This window comes from Oxyura jamaicensis, chromosome 7 (genome assembly GCF_011077185.1).
Source record: "Oxyura jamaicensis isolate SHBP4307 breed ruddy duck chromosome 7, BPBGC_Ojam_1.0, whole genome shotgun sequence".
Lineage (NCBI taxonomy): Eukaryota > Metazoa > Chordata > Aves > Anseriformes > Anatidae > Oxyura > Oxyura jamaicensis.
The window spans coordinates 5,021,935-5,042,009 of record NC_048899.1 but is presented as its reverse complement, the minus strand read 5'-3'; the positions used below and the strand labels follow the sequence as shown (position 1 = coordinate 5,042,009).

General features: G+C 39.2%; 1 protein-coding gene across 2 annotated transcripts in view; it reads right to left on the bottom strand.

The window, feature by feature from the left end:
• CALCRL (calcitonin receptor like receptor) overlaps window positions 1-17,436 on the bottom strand; it is a 60,209-nt gene extending 42,773 nt beyond the window's left edge. The window contains exon 1 of one of the 2 annotated variants that reach the window (XM_035332035.1): window positions 16,961-17,436. Coding sequence is in view for 1 of the 2 variants with exons in the window: in XM_035332034.1 (XP_035187925.1) it covers window positions 16,548-16,597 (50 nt within the window). In the remaining variant the exon portion in view is untranslated. Of the gene's footprint in view, window positions 1-16,547; window positions 16,637-16,960 lie in introns of those variants that run through there. The other variant, XM_035332034.1, reaches the window with a different exon arrangement.
• Window positions 17,437-20,075: the final 2,639 nt, after the last annotated feature.

Genomic DNA, 20,075 nt, shown 5'->3' with positions numbered 1-20,075 from the left:
AGGGGAGAGAGGGGAGAGAGGGGAGAGAGGGGAGAGAGGGGAGAGAGGGGAGAGAGAGAGGGGAAAGAAAGACGAAGCATTCACATTGCTGTCTAAGGTTTAAGTTTTGCTCAAGGACTCTTCCATGGACCTTTGGTGACTGTTCAGCTGGAAATGAAGGACTCAAGAGATTTTTTGGAAGCAGTAAGGGATATCCTGAGTCCCAGCCAGCAGCCTAACAATGGAGCTTCCAACAGCCAAAACTGTGTGAATTGTATTACAAATATCATCCATTACTTCTCTGTGTGCTTATGGACCCTTCATATAAGTGTAGTTTAACCATGTAGTATTTTATTATGAAAGATGCTAAGCTGTATGTAGTAGACCTCTATAAAAATCCTACTGTGTAGTTCTCATGTATTCCTTGGGAATAAACAAATAACTGTGGCTGTAAAAAGACTATTTCATACATCACTCCCATATCACTTGCATTTCACATCTTACTAGTATAACATGAAAATCTCTTTATGATAACCTGCTCCAGGCTTAAAGACAAAAATAAATTATTATTATTTAAAAAAACAAAACACCTGATTTATATTAAAACCTCATTTGGAAGCTATATATCTTCAATGTCTTCTATCATAAAATAGCTCAAGTGCATTTCTCTAAGCAACATCCTTTCCCTCCAACAGGACTGTGATATAGGTGGAGCTGATCACTGTGGTATTTGGATTAGTTTCTTGGCAGAAGTGGCTAATGACGTACTTGCTGCTATATCCTAAGGTTTGTTAGGATTCTTCATTCTAGCTGCAGCTACCACATCCTATGGGGATAACTAAGGAATTATTGCAGAAAACTGTTATCTGAGCTATAGATTTGAGAATTTTGTTCTTCAGAGATGTGCTTTTGCTGCATTAGTTACATTTACCACAAGGGCTGCAATGCTTCAATAACTTAGTTTTGCACATTATTTCTTATTTCTGCTAAAAACCATGGAAGTAAGAGATGAGCTACTTAAGTTACAAAAATCTGAGACTTCTAAAGGCAAGTGTTAACACTCAACAATTTATTTCCCCTCAACTGAGCTGAGAGCTCTTTAGAACTGTGAAAACCTGTTTATAAGTCCTGTCATTTTTGCTATCGCAGACAGTTAATTTTGATTGGGGTCTTTTGATTTAACTGCAGAGAAAGACATGTTGAGACAACTACAAATATAAGTCTTCACACACTTAGGATTCTCCCCATGCTATTTCCCAGCTTGATCAGACATTCGGAATCCGCTGCTCAATATTGTCATTTCTTCATTGCTACTCCCCTGAAGTGCTTCTGTGGGTTGTCAGCTCTCTTGGCTCAGAAGAAACCTGGGTGTGATTATGACTCTTCCTTGCAAAGCTTCTTCACTACAGAAACTCTGACTATATTTCTTTTACTCTTCTCTATGATCCACTGGCCCTCACAAGGGAAAACAGTCTTTGAAGTGTAACTACCATGCTGAGGGTGTCAAAAATATAAATTTTTGATTAAAATGTAGAATATTAGATGATGACATAATTGGTCTAATTCTCATCTTAGTGTAAAAAGGAGCAAGATTAGAGTAGCTGGTGAGAACTTACCCTGTCCTGAATAATGCAAGACACCCAAGTGGTCACTGTACACAGGTTTTATTACTGTTCTTGGAGGACAAAAGCTGTAGAATGTTAAAAAGCTTACTGCCTAGCTGGCAAACATGCATTTTGTCATGATGACCTATGTCACTTATGATCAAGTAAACTATAGAAATGTAAAAATAAAGTTATGGAGCTGCTGTTGTTCGAGGCTTTAAACAAAACACAAACATGCTTTCCTTTCTGTGCTAATTCCAGGAGGAAAAGGAAGTCAACACAGTTAATAGCTGATAATTATAAAAATACTATGTTACTTTATATAGCCCAGAATATAGCTTGCACAAACACAAAAGATCTTTCCTTCAAGTCCTTTCAGTCACTGGCTTTTTCAAATGCCTGGATAATAATATACTATCATTGTTAACTAAATTTGTAGTCAGATAAAGGTATGCGAGCTTCAGAGTAATACGTAAGTTCCTGAGACCATCAAGGATAAGTTGCCTTTTTTTTTTTTTTTTTTTTTTAAAGTGCAAAACATTGCAAAAATAAATTCAGTTCCTTAAAGTGAAGCAAACTTCTTTTTCCATTTCAACAAGCACTGTGTGCAGGGTAAGGACGGAAGCCAAAAGAAGGACACTAAAGCTCAGTGGCCTAGATCTGATTTAAGACAAGAAATCCTCCATTTAGAGTGTAAAGGTTCCAGCTCAATTATACCTGTGAAACAGAATTATCTAAAATAAATGAAAAGCTCATGAGGAACATTACAAAAATGTAACAGCCCTGTGATATTCCGATCCCTGAAAACAACATGTCACTGCTAGCAAATCAAAAACATCTGTTTCCACACAACATTAATTGGTCTTATGAGCAATTTGTAATGGAGCCAAACTTCTAAAAACCTAAGAAAAAAAAATCATCAGGATTGGAGGAAAGGTGAGAGGGTGGGAGCTCAGTCCCAGAACGTGTAAACAAACTTGCACATTTTCTTTAGTCTACTGGAGACTTTGCATGTTTGTCAGTTTCATAGCATTTCTCAAGATACAGCTACAGCTGCATTGTACTAATATACATAGGTATACATATTCATAGGGTATGAATATTAAGACCATCAGCATCATGAAACTGCTTGAGCCAGTGAATTTCTAGTCCCTGTGTTATAAGAGTTATCTGACACCTAAAATTTGTGAAAACTAAGCTACTTACTCACTTTGGTGCAATAGCCAGGAACTGATTCACAAGTTAAGAGCAAAGCCAAATAAAAATCAAATTTCTTGCAAATACATAAACCATGTATTGCACATACCTAAACCAGCTCATCCCTGAGAAAGAAACCATTAGCAGCAAGTCTTCTCTGACATGACTTATTTTGGAGGCACAAGGTTTTCATTATGTTGTTTTTACTGTAGCAAATCTGCACATCAAGTGGACAGAAAGATTCCGTATTATGTTAGGTGGGGTGGGAGGGTGCTGAGGCTGAAGCCCAAGTATGAAACCCAAGCCCAAGGAACCGAGGAACACATTTAGTGCATCAAATAAGTAACAGCATAGCTGGATAAGCTGTGTTGCCTTCTGTATAGTTAATGTTTTTCCAAGAGCAAGGTTTCTCCCTATTCTTAACATAGTACACACGGGCACTGTAATTTATCTAATAACTATAATTTTGAAACAAAATTGATTAATGTTTCCTGAACTGAGGATGACACAAAAATGTTAGAACAGGTCTGCACAGTGCAAAAACCACTAGCAATCTACCAAGAGCTGGATATTCCCTTCCTTATTCACAGTGAACATACTGCCACAAGCCTTTCACCTAACAGAGGAATTTGGGGAACATTACTCTGATATGCAAATAGTTCCTTGGAGCAGCTGCAACAGCACATGGATGCTACAGAAGCACATTTTGCCCACAAAAATACGTATAACTAAGTGAAGATAAATTCTAAAACAGCACTCTAATACATTTTTTAGTCGCAAGGCATGCTGACCATTTTTTCCCCCTCATATTCATCACACTGGGAAATAATTTTTCCTCCTAAAAAACAAATTGATCTAAGCATAAGTAATCATCAAACTGTATTTTAGGAGACTACGGATACTAATGTCATAAATAAAATTTATACCGTACTTATCTTACTAGTTTGCCTATTACTGAATTAATGAACCATGAATAGGATTTACCATTGCAGAACATATATTTTGTGTGTCAAAAGTGTTGTTCTTTCAGTGATTAAAGTTTACTGATTTTTATCAGTGAGAGACGAGAAATTGTTCCAGCACGCTCAATCCTACTTCCTTGAAAACAAAAACAAGAAATAGGACCAGCTGCTTGGCAGGGTTCTGCTAGAATGATAACATGGTCTCTGAGTGCTCTTGTTTAACCAATAGAGTTAATTACTGATGAATACTAACACAGCAATAACACTGACAACTGCATCACCTATACTGTCTAGCAAAGTAGCTGTTAGCTCATGGTGGGCACTACATTCGTACATGGATTTTCTAACGTTATTTCTGCATGTATTATACTTCTACGGTAATATTTGAGCAAAGGAGTTGATTGTCTGAAACTGTGAAGCATTAAAACCTAGCAAAGACTTATTACTAAAGAGAATTTCATATATTAATAACATGCAAATTCATTATTAAATCTACCTGAAACTAAGCACCGAAAAAAAATCTTTTTTTAAACACTAGCTAGTGGTGATTCAGAGAAAATAAATATGAAGAGAGAGTTCATTCTGCAAGTGGACTGCAATGCTGCCAAACTTCACTTGAAATTAACGGAGTGTTGCTCATCAAAAATGACACCTATTTTCATTAGAACCGAGAATGATCAATTGCTTATTAAAAACATGAACATGAGAAAGGGACAAAGGAAATTCTTGCATAGCAATTTAATTGAGAAGACAAGAGGGAAAGAATAAGAAATAGCTAAAATTATGAAAAAAAAAAAAAAGTGGCAAGGGAAGTACTGGGAAAAAGAAAAAAACACCACACACACACAAAAACACCAAAAACCCCAAACCCCAACCACAAGTTCTGCTGTAACTGTACAGTTGTATCCACTTTTTTGGATAATGTTCCAGATTTGTGGGTCTGGAAATTTGGACAGGAATCTCGTGAGAACACGCTTTCTCATGATATTTTAGATACTCCCAGGTTATAAGCCTGCCAGAAATAATGCAAGAGCAGCCTTTTTCCATAATGTTTTTGTTCTTTGATTCCAACTCCAGCAAAAGAATAGGAATTGCAGAGGCGTGTGAACTTCAAAGAGTGATCAGCAATACAATTCTCTTTCCCTGTTCCTCACCAATGTGCAACAGGGTACAGCTTGGGTTTTGAAGAAGGCAAGAGAAGACTCTGATTTCATTTGAATCACTTTCTAGTTTTGAAAACATATTTGTTGATGTTATTTACAATAAACCACACCTGGCAGTAGTCACCATTCTACTTGTTTTGCTACCAAGTGATTTTCTAATAAACATCAAGGATTTTTGTCCCCTTTCTTGAGCACTGTGTTGTGATTTCACACACAGGATTCCTGCAGATTACAGATATGACTGGTAAATAAAACAGGATGTTGTTGCAAAGATTACCTTCCTTAGACAAAAAAAAAAAGAAAAAAATGTTAATTCACTGAAATGCTGTGAAAAGGGATCTTCTAACAGTAACAATGATAACATGTGTGCTACATTTTGAAAGAAACAAAACAAAACCACCCAGTTTTGTATCAATTAACCCTCAAAGCTGGCTACAGAAAAAGAGGTAGTTACATCCCTGCAGTTGACCGCATAACTAACATTTCTAGATGTGTATCTCGCAGTTCTTCAAAATTCATGCAACCTGGAAATAGGTCTTCTGATAACCATGCTGTCATGCAATCAGGATAAAGTAAATCAAAAAAATCTACTGGAAGGAGAAGGTTTCTGGCTTAACCACCCTTTGCGCTGTCCACATAGGTTTGGTGGAGAAGGATTACTCTAGGCTCTGTTTTATTACAGTATATACTTTCAGGCTATGGGTGAAAAATACAGCAAGTTTTTTTCAGAGATTTGCAGAGAAATGAGAATCCTTCTTCTACAGGTTTGGGTATGTCCAGGACTCTCAGGGCATAGAAAAACAACAAAAAAAAAATGGAGTGAAGATGTATTTACTTGCTCCACAGAGACTATGCTAGATGAAAACAAAGCCTATAGAATCAAATGCAAAACAAAGGAAACAAGAATGAAATAAAGTGAAGTTTAACTTCTCTTTTGCTGTTTTTAGCTAGAAGACAAGGTCTGGATAGTGGCAAACTTAGAGGGGCAGCACTGTTTTCTCTTTGAAAGCTGAGTCACCCCAACAGTGGGGCAGGAAAGGCATTTGAATCTCTTCAAGCAGACAGAAGTTGCCCGATAACTTGGTGACCTTCCTGTTAAGCCCAAAGGCTGCAAACACACAGAATCTGTATGACTTGTGGCATCTTCAAACACTGGAAGTTGTTAACCAAGTTCCCTGTATCAGGAAACAACTGTCCCTCTGTGACAAGCTGAGGTTCATCCCCTCTGTGGGATTGGAAATCATTCATACTCTACCTGAGTATGCTTAAAATCTAGGCCCACTATTATTATTATTTAAATTAGCTCAAACAGTAAACATAGTTGTATATAAAAGCCTCTTCCATGTTCTTATGTATAAAACTAATCTCCAAAAGCAGAACCAATCTGAAAACAAAAAATAATTGCCAGAAAATTTCTGATGATTCTTTGAAGGCTCACTTTTGATAAGGAAGGCCAACGTTTTTTATATTTTCTGAATGTTACTCTCTGTGGAAGTACATTCTTCGTATCTCCACTGAAATCATGTAACTCTGATATCTATGACACAATGAACACTGTCCCCCTTGGGCACCCTGGTATGACTCAGTGATTTCTACATCACAGGTTGTTACAGCATGAGCTAGAAGCCTAGGAAGGTGATAGCTGTTTCCATCTCTCTGTTTTGAGGAGCAAGTCAAGAGAGAGATTTTCAACAATGAGGAACCCCACAGGAAAAGCAAACCAACAGAAATCTTTTTTTAACCACTTTTGTGGTCTCTTTCTTAGTGAGATGACATACACCTGATTAATCTAGTGTTCTTGCAACTGGTCACCGTCTAAGAAAGCCCAGCTGATTTGAAGAAAAATAACAAGCAAACAACATTGTACGTAATCCTTTTCACGTGTTCAATGCTCTAAGTGCATTTAAGTGTTCCTTTCAGAAAGTCCCAAATCGATTCTGGAAGTTCATGTGCATTTCTTGGAGATATTTCTATGCAAAATACTGCTTACTTACAGGCATGCAAGATTATTTTCAGGAGGAACACGTTAACTACTGTGCTGTTACTGAAATATTGTTAATTAGTATTAATTGGTTGTTTCATTTTTACATTAAGTAACACACATTCTCCTTCCTTTGCCAAGCGATGTATTGACATTCTTTTTTAAGCAGATAACATTGGGTGTAGAAAGAAATTACTGAGTACCCACTATGGCTCACCTTTCAAAACTGGTAGTACCATGGACCCATATAGTTCCACTTTGTACATGGAACTGTGTAAGTATTCTACTTGTGACTTGAAGGATTTTGAAGGACCGAATATATCCAAAATCCAAATGGAGCCAGAGAGCTGAGGGAAAACAGTTCATCTCTAACACTTCCAGTGAGCCATTTGTCCATCTGGACAAAAACTGTACAGTTTGTAAAAGCTTCTGATGTGTAGCATTAATTCAAATCTCATCTGCTGACACTTCACATCAGTTAATATATCTCATATTCTGCAAGAACCAGACTCATACAGATATTCTTGTAGTGGCTGATTCCTCCACCCCCTCGTCCTTGCATGCAGAAAGTGTCTGTGCAAAAGAAGGCAGCACTGAGATTTGCTGTAGGAAATTTTGCTGCCAGACAGACTTCCCTTCACAGTTCTGCTAACCTCAAAACTTGACCTACAGTAACCTTAGTTTTCCATTCCATAGACTCTATTACATGGCTATTCCAAATTAGGCTGTGTTTATTCCAAAAACCATTTTCACATCTAAGAAAAAGACACGTCTTGATTAAAGACTAAGACATTCTCATACAATGCTGAAAACATGCAGTTTTCATCAGCATCCCAAATCCCTGTGGATTGGTTACTAATCTACTCTACTAATCCCTGGATCCCAATTCCAACTGTGTCCTCCCAGATGTGTCTGAATCCTCTTGCTTGATCTACTTATTTCACATTAGTTTGAGACTTTCTTTAAATATTTGCAACTGTGAGCATTTGTGGGTGTCCTTCAGCTAGAGAACTGTGAATTTAATCACACATGACAAACTGTCCACAGTTGCTTGAAAGGCCCTATAAAGTGCTACTTACCTTCACCTTTTAAAAGAGACTGACCCTATGGATACCAAATGTTGAAAATAACTGAAAAAATCCTCTATATGTCAAAAAAAAAAAAGTACTGTAAATGAGCTGTTTTCAAAATTTAAAAGCAAAACATTTGCTTTTAAAAGATTTTCTGGACTTTTAAATTCAACAGCCCATCATAAGCTTCTGCAACTTCATTTTGCTAAATACACTAGAACTAATTTGCCATTTGATAGTGAAGTATTTCCTGGCTCTTCTTATTACTTATCCACCTACTTGTCATTACTAATGATGACAAAAATCCTGAATACTTGCCATGTATATACACTTCTTATGAATATTGAAAAGTCACTTTCTACTGAGATATTAGATAAAATTTTATTTCATCAAATTGAACTTAGAAAATGGGCAGTTTGTAGCCTTACCTATGATACAGCACTGACAAATGAAGCAAGCTGGTAAATACAAAGCTTGCTAATAACAGGATTGAGCAAGAAAATACACTGTAATGACCCTGTCTCGAACATCCTGTAATAGCCCATTGTTCCTCTCTATTACTCTCATTCAGCAATTTTTTTTTTAATTGCGGATGCATGGCAGCAAAGGAACCAAAGTAATGTTGAATCGCACGTGCACAAATCACGGCCCATAACTGAGGTGAGAAAAAGACCCTGGCAAACTGAGACAAGTTTTGAATGTTAGCTGGATACGGAGCCTTACAAAATAACAAAACCGGCACAGTAGCAAAAATAGGAAGATGCCTTCTCTTGCATAGATGAAGAAGAGACCTGATATTAAGAGTCCTCTGTATGTGACAGCTGGGTGTTTCACTTTCACTGTGTGAAAAACTAGCAGCTAGCTTACCACAACAGTTACTGGCATCTTAACTCTCTCATGTACTGTACACCTGCTTTTGTTGCCAAATTAAATTAATGAATAATTAATTTAGCAACCCTACTGCTAATTCCTGTCATATATGTAACTGCAAACACAGATTTCTCACCATCTGAAGGAATCTTCCAGATGACAATGGAGGTAAAGAAAAGTCCTGGACACCTGGCTCAGCTTTCTCTCTGCAGGTAGGAGCTCACTCTGAAGGTAACTTCATTCCATTTACTGATTTGTTCACAGTTTACTTTCCTACGAGAACCACACTCTGATTAATTCCGATATATTTGTGTGCGCGTGCAATTTTCTTTCCTTCTATCATTTTGTCTCCCTTACCATGAGATTTTATTATTTTACTTTTACTTAGTGCTCAAGGAAGGCTGAGAATCTTAGGCTTCAGATTTAGAGCTGGACAACTGCTCTGTTTCAAAGCTGTGAATGTGTAAGATTATAGGAGCTTATTATAAAAGCTTGGAAATCTAGGAAACAGGCTAAAGAAATTGTCAAAAGAATAGAAAATAAAAACTTCTGTGGGACTTCTTAAGCCACTCCTCCATGCTGTTTTTGAACATTTTGGTTTGGCAAATGTACATTCTCTGAGGAGGCTGAGTCACCACAGGTAACTGTCTATCATACCAGAACTGTCTATCATGTCATTTTGTCTTCAGTGGATAAAACACATTTCAAAAGTATCTTTTCCCTCCTTGTCTAGTCAGATTTAGAGAGCTTATTGCAACGGAGCCCTAAAATCAGCTATCAATCTGGGTTATTTTGGTGCTGACTTCCTCTGACCGTGTACACTTAATCTTATAGATGGCAGCGTACATTGACATGCTCTGGGGCCCCAGTGCCCCCACAGAGATGGTGCAAGAATTTTGCCATCCTTCCAACAAACCCTGAAATACTGCCATGTCCTTCATGGGCTGTAATGTGACTCTGAGAAAAGCTTAGCATGTCAGCAGACCATGTTATCTCTGTAGCTCTAAATAAAAAAGAGCCCAGTTAAACTACATAGGCTGAATTCTGCCCTTGGATTGCGTGCATAGTTTTTAGAAGAGGGATCTACTCTACAGAAGAAACATGATTTTTACAATCTATTCTGAAATATTTGGAGGGGGTGAGTGGGGAAAGGTGCAAGCCCTGCAGCTACCGCAATGGTTCACGTTAAAAGGTTAAAAACATCTGAATTATGTTTTTCTACCTAGTTTCCTAAGAACTCTGCAAATGCTGAGATAGTGCATCTGGAATGCAAGGGACAACATAAGGCTCCTTATGGAGGGACTTCTGGAAGGACAGGGCTGTTATCTCTGTAGTCACTCTAAGAACAACACTGTCAAGATCTGAAAAATGCTCAAACCACCTTCTTTAGTCAGAAATTAAGCATTTCCAGTATGAGAAACTGGTTATGAATTTAAATGAATATAAATGAATACCCATTAATTGTACTCCAGACAGAACAGGCTGATCTTCCAGCTACTGCAGATTCGGCAGCTCTGTGGGGCAATCAGAACACTGCAATAGCGGCGTTTAACCTGCTGGGAGTTCTTACTCTCATGGGCTCATTGGTTTCCAAAGTTATTCTTCTCTAGGACTACACTTTTCCCTGTTTGTTTTCAGCACAAAGATTTTGATTTCCAGATTAACAGATACGATTAACTGATTAGAAACCTTAAAAAGAAAGCCTCTTTACTCACTCCTTCCAAAACAGAATTAAAAACAAACAAAAAACAACAAAACAAAATACCACCAGAGGGGGAAAAAATGCAATAAACCCCCAAACCCAACTGCACTGGCATTCAAGTAACCACAGAAAGGCTACAATTTATCTCAGTGTCTAAGTACCCACTTAGTGTTAAGTATGTGGTTTTTCCGATTGCTGCTAGCCACATACAAAAAAGCACAAACATGGTGGCCTTCAATGTATTATGATGCAATAAATAACACAATTTTTTTTAAAAAAATAGAGAATGAAGAGTAGTGTCCATGCAGAGAGCACTTGGACAGCCGTCAGGAAGGAGCCTTAATTTTGGCTTTCCTGAACTTGTTTAAACGGACTTTTTCCCAACAGAATACTAAATCAATTTAAAAAAAGGTTACCGATCTCGCTAGTCAGCTACACACATCTGTTGTTCTTAAGAACAGCTTTTCAAGGAGCAGGACTATGAATTTCGATATATAGTCATTTATGGAAAGGGTTCGCACCCCCACCTTTCCCTTCCAAGAAACTAGATGCGTGAAGACAGACAATTCTCTTTGAAAGGAAGGATAAGGCAAAGGTTAATTTCATCTGCATGAGCCAATGTAGGATAAGCTGTTGGAAATATTGTCAAGCCACATTCTTAATGCCTGGCAATGTGACTCATTCAGAGTCATCACAGGAAAGGAAGTGGAATAGAATAAAAAACGGAACAGGATGGGGGCTTAAACAGGAGAAAGAAGTGAGAGAAAGGAAACTGAATTGTTTAAAGAGACCTGAGGTTATAAGTCCTATAACTGATTTTTTTTTTTTTTAAGTGTAAAATATATATATTGCACTATATATATATATATACACATGTATGTATGTATGCATGTATACACACATGTATTTGTGAAATCCAGCTTCTTTCTAGTCGAAAAGAGACATGTGCATCGCCTTCCAAAGCTGCCTGCCGCGGTATTTGTCTCAGTGCAAGAAGGCATTAACACAGTACAGGAAATAAGCAAGGATTCCCTCTAGAAACCCACAGGTTCATAACAATTATGTTCCTATTCCATACAATGCGGACTCCATAGACCACCGAGTTATGCACTTATGTTAAAGTCCACAAAAATACAACAAACACGTTATTCTGCTTTCTAGAGGAACACTTTGTGCAATCAACAACAAAAAAACATATTTTCACTACAAAAAATACATCATTGGCTTTCTTATACTAGCAACTTGGTGCACTGTGAAAATGTTTCTCTTCTCCAGATATAATTACTATGAAATTCCGTATAATTAACCACCCCATAATACCAATTTTGGAATTTAAATAAAAACCAATATGCGGACTACTTTAATAAATAAATATATTACTTGTGCAACTAGAATTTCCACTGACAAAAAGAATAATTTTGATTCCCAGAGAAGATGAAAAAGCTTTTTTTACTATCATAAAGGAAATGTTCAACAGATTCCCAGTTCTTCATGCTTCAAATTTGACACCTGAGTACAACTTCTCACTGAACTGTTTCATTGTTCATGTTCAGATACTCAGAAAGATTAATGCACATGTTAACTCATGTAATTTAGAAAATGTATTGAAAAATGAAAATGGCATGCGCAAAAAAAAAATATCCTGGAGAAATAGACTAGAATAAATACTTCTAAATTCAGTATGTCATCTCCCAAACAAGTTTATATCTGCTTGTGAAATATTCCTTACTTAATCCCCAGAGTGACACCTGCTGGATTTCAGTAACAGAAACAAAAGGGCAGATCTCCCCATTATACAGAACATTTAAGGATAATCTGTGCAAAACCATGTCCTTTTGTTAAAAATTAAAAATAAAAATGTATAAAGTCACTTTTTTGCTACATTTAGGACAGTAAATAAATACATAAATGCAACAATAGAAGAAAGCAGTATGATGTCTAAAGCTGTTATTCATGCCTGATGCATATATATTTTTCATTTCTATTTAGGAAGGACTACAGAGCACAACAACACGACAAAGTATATGCATTTCTGATAATATTAATAAAAAGAAAAAAAAATACTAAAGCCTAAAACATACAAGTTTGTGTAGAACAAGTATCTGCTCAGTACATCTTTTGTTCTACTTTAATGAAGCTCTACCAGCATTGCCGCTCTAAAAATAAAACAAAATGTATTCAAATGAATTTTTAAGACTTTACCACTCTAATAGGGGAGACAAAAACCTGAGGTACAATGTAAAGAGTGACACCTTATGCCCATCCAAGCGTCAAGAGTGTACACTTTTCAAGCGCAGAATTATCAAAGAGTATGTTGAAAGCAATACCTTTTTAGTTCCAAAAAAAATTATCTTCCACCTAAAAGCAGTTGATGGTATACCACAGTATTTAAAGTAGTAGCTTTAAAAAATAAAATTCACTAATCACAGTGTGTAGTTCCTTGTCTTTGGCATTACATGGGAAGTCACAGTGACTGGTACTGGTTTCATTAAAGAAAACTCTGTCACTAGTTTTGAGATTTTTTTTTTCTTTAAATAAGGGCTGCATGCTCCAGGCATAAGTCCAGAAATACAACACTGCCTTTTTTTTAAAAAAAAAAAAAAATCCAAGTAGTATACTAATTGTCAGCTAAAGCTTTATAGTGGCCAAAACTGCCCAAAAGCCTTGGGTGATGCCTATTCTATATTAAAATGTAACAACATCAGGGAAACATACAAATTTATACAAGTAAAAAATCTGTTTTCTTTTCCTTGTAGTGAATACATCACTACTCATGGAAAGTCTTTTTTTAATGCATTACGTTTGTTTAAATGGATTTCAAATGCATCTTTCCAAGGAAAAGCAACTCTAAATAAATCATTTCTGTTCTTTTGGACAGCATATACTGCAGCAATGATTGAAAGTGTTTGCACAGAACTAGGGCAGAAAAAGAATGACTTTGCTGGGAAAATGTAAACAGTATAAACAAGCTTGGGAGACCAAAGCAGATATGCATGAGAGATAATAGTGAAAACAAATCTGAATGAAAATGCTAAAATTTAGCCTTCCAGTTTTGTCTTGGTTCTAAAATAGAACAAAAAGAAAAAATGCTGCTGAAAGAAAATAACGGAAATAAACATATTAAGAAGATCTTGCATTGTACTGCACTGGCTGTGGAATTCTCCCTGAAACTAAGTGATAGGCTAATTTCTGCTGCTCTTTGTGCAATGCATTACACTGAATGTCTTTTTATGCTGATATTGTCAACACACTAGCATTGCCAACGTGAGTACAAAAAATTAAAAAAAAAAGGCTTGCTTTCTCCTTTTTCTTCTAAATATTAAAACAACATTCAAACGTGTTCAGTTTAAAAAACTGACATGATTCACAGCTTTCTAAATGAAAAAATAAGGTTCAAGACTTACTTTCTAAGTCGCTTTCAAAACAGGCACGTTTCCTCGTTAGCTGGCACATTAAGAAAAAAAAATCGGCACAAGATATATTGCACACACATGCATACTAAAAAAAATAATACAAGGATATAGTAAATTCCAGAGTTCTGACAATTTGCTACAACAGTTACACGAGCAACTAAGTGAGCGCAAAGCTCAGCTGAGGCAACTCCGACATCTGACACCCAATGGCAGAGCTACAGACGCCTTCACAACAGAGGGGGCCCTAACACTGCGGTAGTGCCCCTACTGTGGACGTGCTCTGTTGGAGTGGCTGCTGATCAGAAGCACAGAAGGAGTTTTGCTAGAAGATCAGGAACACTGTAAACACATTGGATACAGATGGGAACAACTTCTTAAAGAGAAATTCTATTTTGTTTCCTAACTTCAGACTCGGACCTCTCACTGGAGAAATTCCACCAGTTTCCTTCATAGCAGCTAATGCTATGACCAGTACTGACCAAAGGAGTGATTAGCTATGTACTTCTAAAATATCACTGTGTACATTTTATTATTAAAAACATATTGATAGCAATAGTCCCTTCCAAATGACTGGACTGGTTTGAATCCTTTATCTGTGTGATTTCATAGACTCTTGTTGGCCTTGTCCTACCCAGCTCTTGCACATGCTACAAGTGCTGTTGGAAGCAGCCAATTTACTGGAATGCACAGAATATAGAACTAGGTAATTATATTAGCAGCAAAAGAAATGTATCAGTGCTTTTCTTCCCTTGATTTTGTTCTTACCTGTACCCTTGTGTAAAGTTGGATCACAGTACTCAGCCCGCAGAACGACACTGCTCCCTATGAGCAGACCCTGTTATTTAGCCAGGTAAGTCACTACTCACCAAGAACAAGACGCATAGATTTGTGTTTTACAGATTGAGCATTCAAAAGTGATAGAAGCACAGCTTCCAATGGATCACAGTATGTCAGTTACTGGATGGATAATGTCTGTAACCACATGAAATAATTCCTTCAATAAAAATACCCACATTGAGGAATATCCTGCCCTTTGACAGTCAGTGGAAAAATTCCCATCGGCTCTCAGCGGGTCAGGATTTCAACAGTTGTGCCTGTATCACGAAAAGCCTATTCAAAGGGACAAACATTACATTTCTTAATGCAGATCAAGATTCCAGCTGATCAGGCATTCGGAGTACAGCAACATTTGAACAGGAGAGACATAATGCATCTCGTGAACTTGCAACCCAAGCTATGTATTCAGGTACTCAGTTTGGTACACTAAAACATGCATTCAAACTGTTCTACATCATCACCCTGTCACTGTCTTTGCTTTGTCTGCAAATACCGTAGATTCTGGCATCAGAATACATACACGTCTAACGCTTCACATGTAGGCAGTGCCACCAAAACCTGAACTAGTTACTTGAGAAGAGCATAAGGCAAGAACTTTAATCATCTAGCTGAAATACTTCTAAAGACCATTGTTCCTACTGCACTGATCATTAAAAGAACATGAACATTTTTTCCCCAAGTGCCGCCTTGTTTGATTTAGTACCACCAAGTGCCTTTCGTGCTGAAGATTTCTGAAGCTAAGTAAAGATTTTGAGATTTCATGTAGCAAAGTCATTGACAGCATAAGTAGATTGCAGAAGTAAATACCATGGAAATACCAATCATTATTTTTAGTTGAGCATTTCAGACAGTGTAACAGCATGTGTATTTTGAAAGGAAACTCACAGATTCAAATCTGGTCTCATTCGCAGTTATCCAGAACTAGCATGTCTTCTTTCAACCCACTGAAAGGACCTCAGAGCACAACAATCAGGCTTTTAGCACATTACTAGTCCAAACGGCTTTAAATTGTTGTATACATTATTACTGCAAACGAATGACAAGATCCCCAGGATGCACAATATAACTGGAAAGACTTGTCATTGGCACAACTGTAGGAGCAAAATCTGGCCCCAACACATTTGGCGTGACTTTTTAAGGTAGAGAGCAACAAAACCTCAGCTATTTTTATTTCAATCTCTGCTGCTATAGAAATATTCGGATGACTAAATAAATTACTGCAGATCAAATCCAAGTGCAATTTAAAGCTTACATTGTTTCTTAACTATCTTTCAGAAATAAGATTCCTTGATTCTGCAGATCCGTTGCTTACGCAGACAGGCAAATGACTAGATGTAGCAAAGAGGATCATCACAATAACACAACCGGACTTGTAAAAACTGAGGGTACTGCATCAGCTTTGGAAAGATGAAGAAGTGGCATGACCCTCTTAACTCTGTACTGGAAAGCACAGAGCCACACGCTTCCCCCAACCAATAGTTTCTCAAGGCAATGAAATAGTAGACAGCCACCCCTCAATAAATCAGTTTGGTGCGTGTGGGAAAAATCTCAGCAGTAACACCCCAGCACACGCACAAGCACTAAACTCAAGCTAACTTTTTCTCAAGCAAATAGGAAGTCCAGACAAAACAGGAGCTTCATCTTTTCAGTCATGTAATTACAACGCAAAACCTAATTATGAAATAACTCAAATACGATCTCTTTCCGGTATAATAACGTCAGTAAGATTAAAGGAATATTCAGTAAGAAAATTTAAACAAGTTTATCACCTAATTCGTCCTCTCTTGAAAGAGCTCCAGTTGTATTGAATTAGTCTCATGGACCCTTTTCAAACCCATATGTCTCTAATTCTCTCCAGATGCAACGACAGAAATTTGGTTAGCTAATATTACGGTTTTAGGCAGAATCCTTTAAGTGCTGATTAGGGGTATTTTTATCTCCCTTTCTCCCTCTTTATCATTGATCACTTCCTCGAGGATCTATAAAGCACCACTACTTCCAAAACCAGCGCAGCGCTTACAAATGAAGGTGGCTCTTCCTCCTACCCCTTCTCCCCGCAGACCCCAGGGAAAAGCAGGCAACACCGCTAAGCCCGGATCCCTCGAGTCGGCACAGGAGAGAGAGGAAAAAAAAAAAAAAATGTTTTAGGTAAAAAGCCGGGACCGTTTCGCTGCGTACTCACCAGGCTCAACTCCGGTGGGCTCTGGCTGGCTTTGCCTCTGCTCGCCTCCTCTCCCGGCGGCTGGCAGCCCGCTGGTGCCGCTGGCTGCGGGGCAGTGGCGCCCGGCGGAGCGCGGCGCTGCTCGGGCAGCAGCGGGAGCGGCTCAGCTGGGGACGGGGAGCGGCGGCAGGCAGCCAGCGGGGCTTCCTGTTACATCAGCCAGACCCCGCCCGCAGCCCGCCTCGCCTCGGCTTCTCCGGCTCCGACGGCACGGCCCCGGCAAGGCGAGGAGCTCCGGGGGGGATGCCGAAGCGGTGGGAAGTGGGGGGCAGAGCCAGGAGGTGGGATTCAGCGCCTCCGGGACAGGGTGCAGGGTAAGAGCTGTGTCCCTCTCCGCCACAAGGAGAGGGGCTGCTCCAGCCCAGCTGGCAGGGCTGAGAAGCCGCACGGAGGCACGCTTCCACAGCCAAAGCTGTGCTGCGGCTCAGAATCGAGCTGAACTTAGGCACTTGCTTAAATTTGAAAGTACCGCTTCGTTTTATACCCAAGGGAAATGTCATGCTTAGGTAAATAAACCCTTGAAGTATCGGGGGTGGAGAAAAGGCAGCAGAAGGGGAGTGCTGCACGTAAGCCCCAGGTGCGATTTGAAATGCCCCTGATCTCAAAGCATCAGGTACCAGCTGCCTGGTTTAAAAACTGCCACAACTGAGGACAAAGCAGCATTGGTGACAATCCTTACACTGGCTTCAGGAAGTTCACATCAGGACCTAAAAGTGTTCCCCTGAGGGCTTTTATTACCTGCTCTTTGCACAGCTGGTACCTGTGCTACAGAAAGAAGGTGTGCTCTCCAAATCAATCCAGTTGCTGTGCACACATGGCATGCTGTGCTGGACAAATGCAGGTTCATGGAGCAGTAAGCTCAAATACTAACTAGAAACACCTCTAACACTAGGAATCTATATGGGACATGTCCGCAGATGTAATGGTTTTGTAAGTGCTCATCAAAATGATAACCGTTTAATTTTCTCATGAAAAAAGCCAAAGTATTTCTTCTTGCTTCTCACTACCTGTTATCAATCCACTGTCTTACCAGCAGAAACATTCATAGAATGTGAATTGGGTGAGGGAGCTTGTCTGGCCATTGAAAATCCTTTCTCCAAAGATAAAAACAGCCAAAAACCTAACCAAAACCAAACCATAACAAAAAAAGCAGGTCAGGAATGATGGAAAGAGAGGAAAGGGGCAGGAGTACTTTAAGTCCATATGACCACCAGACAGTATGAATGGTGAAATCACAATCCAGGATCACTATAAGAGCAGGCACATGACTGTAATACTCATTTGGCAAGTGAATGTTGGTGCTTCTAGGACCATATTTCAATGGGCAAACAAATTTCAATGTTTGAGTGAAGAACTGAGAACTGGCACTCCAACTCCAAAGGCAATGTAAACAGAAATAAGATGGGGATTAGATCTGATTCTGAACAATGATGAAATTCAGGCAGTGGAATCTCATCAGAAGTGAGCCTGGCTGCAATGTTTTAGACCGATTAGGTCTGGCCAAGAGATTGCAATACAGTACACTATACACTGTAGCCTAGAAAATGATCCCTGTATCCCAGCTAAGCACACATGTTCAAGACAGGTTCAACATCTGAATGAGCTGGAGAGATTTATTACATAGGCCATGTTTGATTTGGCATGTCAAATTCAGTAGAGTTGTGTGGGCTTTTTTTTTTTTTTTTAAAAAAAATATCAGAATTCTTATATTCTATTTATTTAGCTGTCACTGGAACTTTCTTACTCCTACTCAACAGGTATTTGAGACATCTCAGCTGGTGCAATTTGCACTTCAAAGACGCGGGAGGCCCCCACACTGCCTCAGCTCCCCCTTTTTCTGGCTGAAAGGCATGTAAATGACACCCGTACAGGCTCCCCTGCTTATCAACAGCGTAGGCAAGAGCCGTTTTCGAAAGGGATCTAAATGAACACAACAGACTGTGCTTTAACCAAAGCTTAAAACCGTGCCAAGAAAAAAGATGAAATCCTAACTCCACCTCTTACCACGGGTTTTGATCTGATCTGAGAAGCTGAGGGATAAATACAGTGTTGCTTGTAATGGGACAACTCCTGACAGGCTGAGAACCCCCCTCTGCAGCGCTGCGCTAATGAGGGAGGTCTCCCTGTGCCTGACGGAGGGGCTGCAGGGCCAGGCGTTGTTTTTGCCACTTTTTCCTCGCGGCCAGGCCCCTCTCAGCCCGGGGACTCCGGGCCGTGCAGCCCTGCACCTGCCCGAGGACCCGGGAGCGGCGCCGCCTGGCGGCGCGGTGCTGCCGCCTGGAGCGCCGCGGCCGGGGAGCTCCTGCCAGACCCAGCCGCCTGCACCGCCTCGCCTCTCCTTTCCTCTTCCCTGCCCTGGACCCGCATCTAAACGCATCCTCCGAGCGTCTCCTCCGGACGCGAGGCTGCCCCGGGACAGGCCGCTTTGCCCAGCTCTCTCACAGGCGGTGGATGATGAGAGTCCCGTGAAAAAATCCTCGGTGAGCGAATTCAGACGTGATGGTGCCACTGGTTCAAAGAGACCATGGGATAAACAAAACCAAGGAAACTTCTGACACTTGGTCATATATTGCCCATGAAAAAATACTAGAGTTCATATTTAAACACTTAATACCCGTATTATATATCCAAACAGGATTCTTTCTCAGCAGATACTGCTAAAAAAAGAGCAGTGATGAAACATCACCCTTATATACACATGAAAATGTTCCAAAGGTAGATTCTAGAAGGATGAAGACTCCCAAACTCTAAATAAATGTTAACAGTTTTGAAAAAGGAGTTGGATTGGAGATGTGAGGAGAAATTCAGGTTTAAATGGAAATGGAAAGAAAACGAAGGGATAGGACTTAGGTAACAAAGGTTAAAAAGAAAGAAACAAAGAAAAAAAGGTATGGCCATAAAAAATGGCAGGAAAAAGGGATGAGTCAAACAACTTTAGATTATTTCTCAAAGACATATTGTTTCATCACCAGAATGAACCCAGGGCACACACCAGGTTATACACGGAAATTCATCAAATCTCCGTAACTTCACTGGCTTGTTGGCTCCCATCATACAACGTGGGAGAAATTTCATG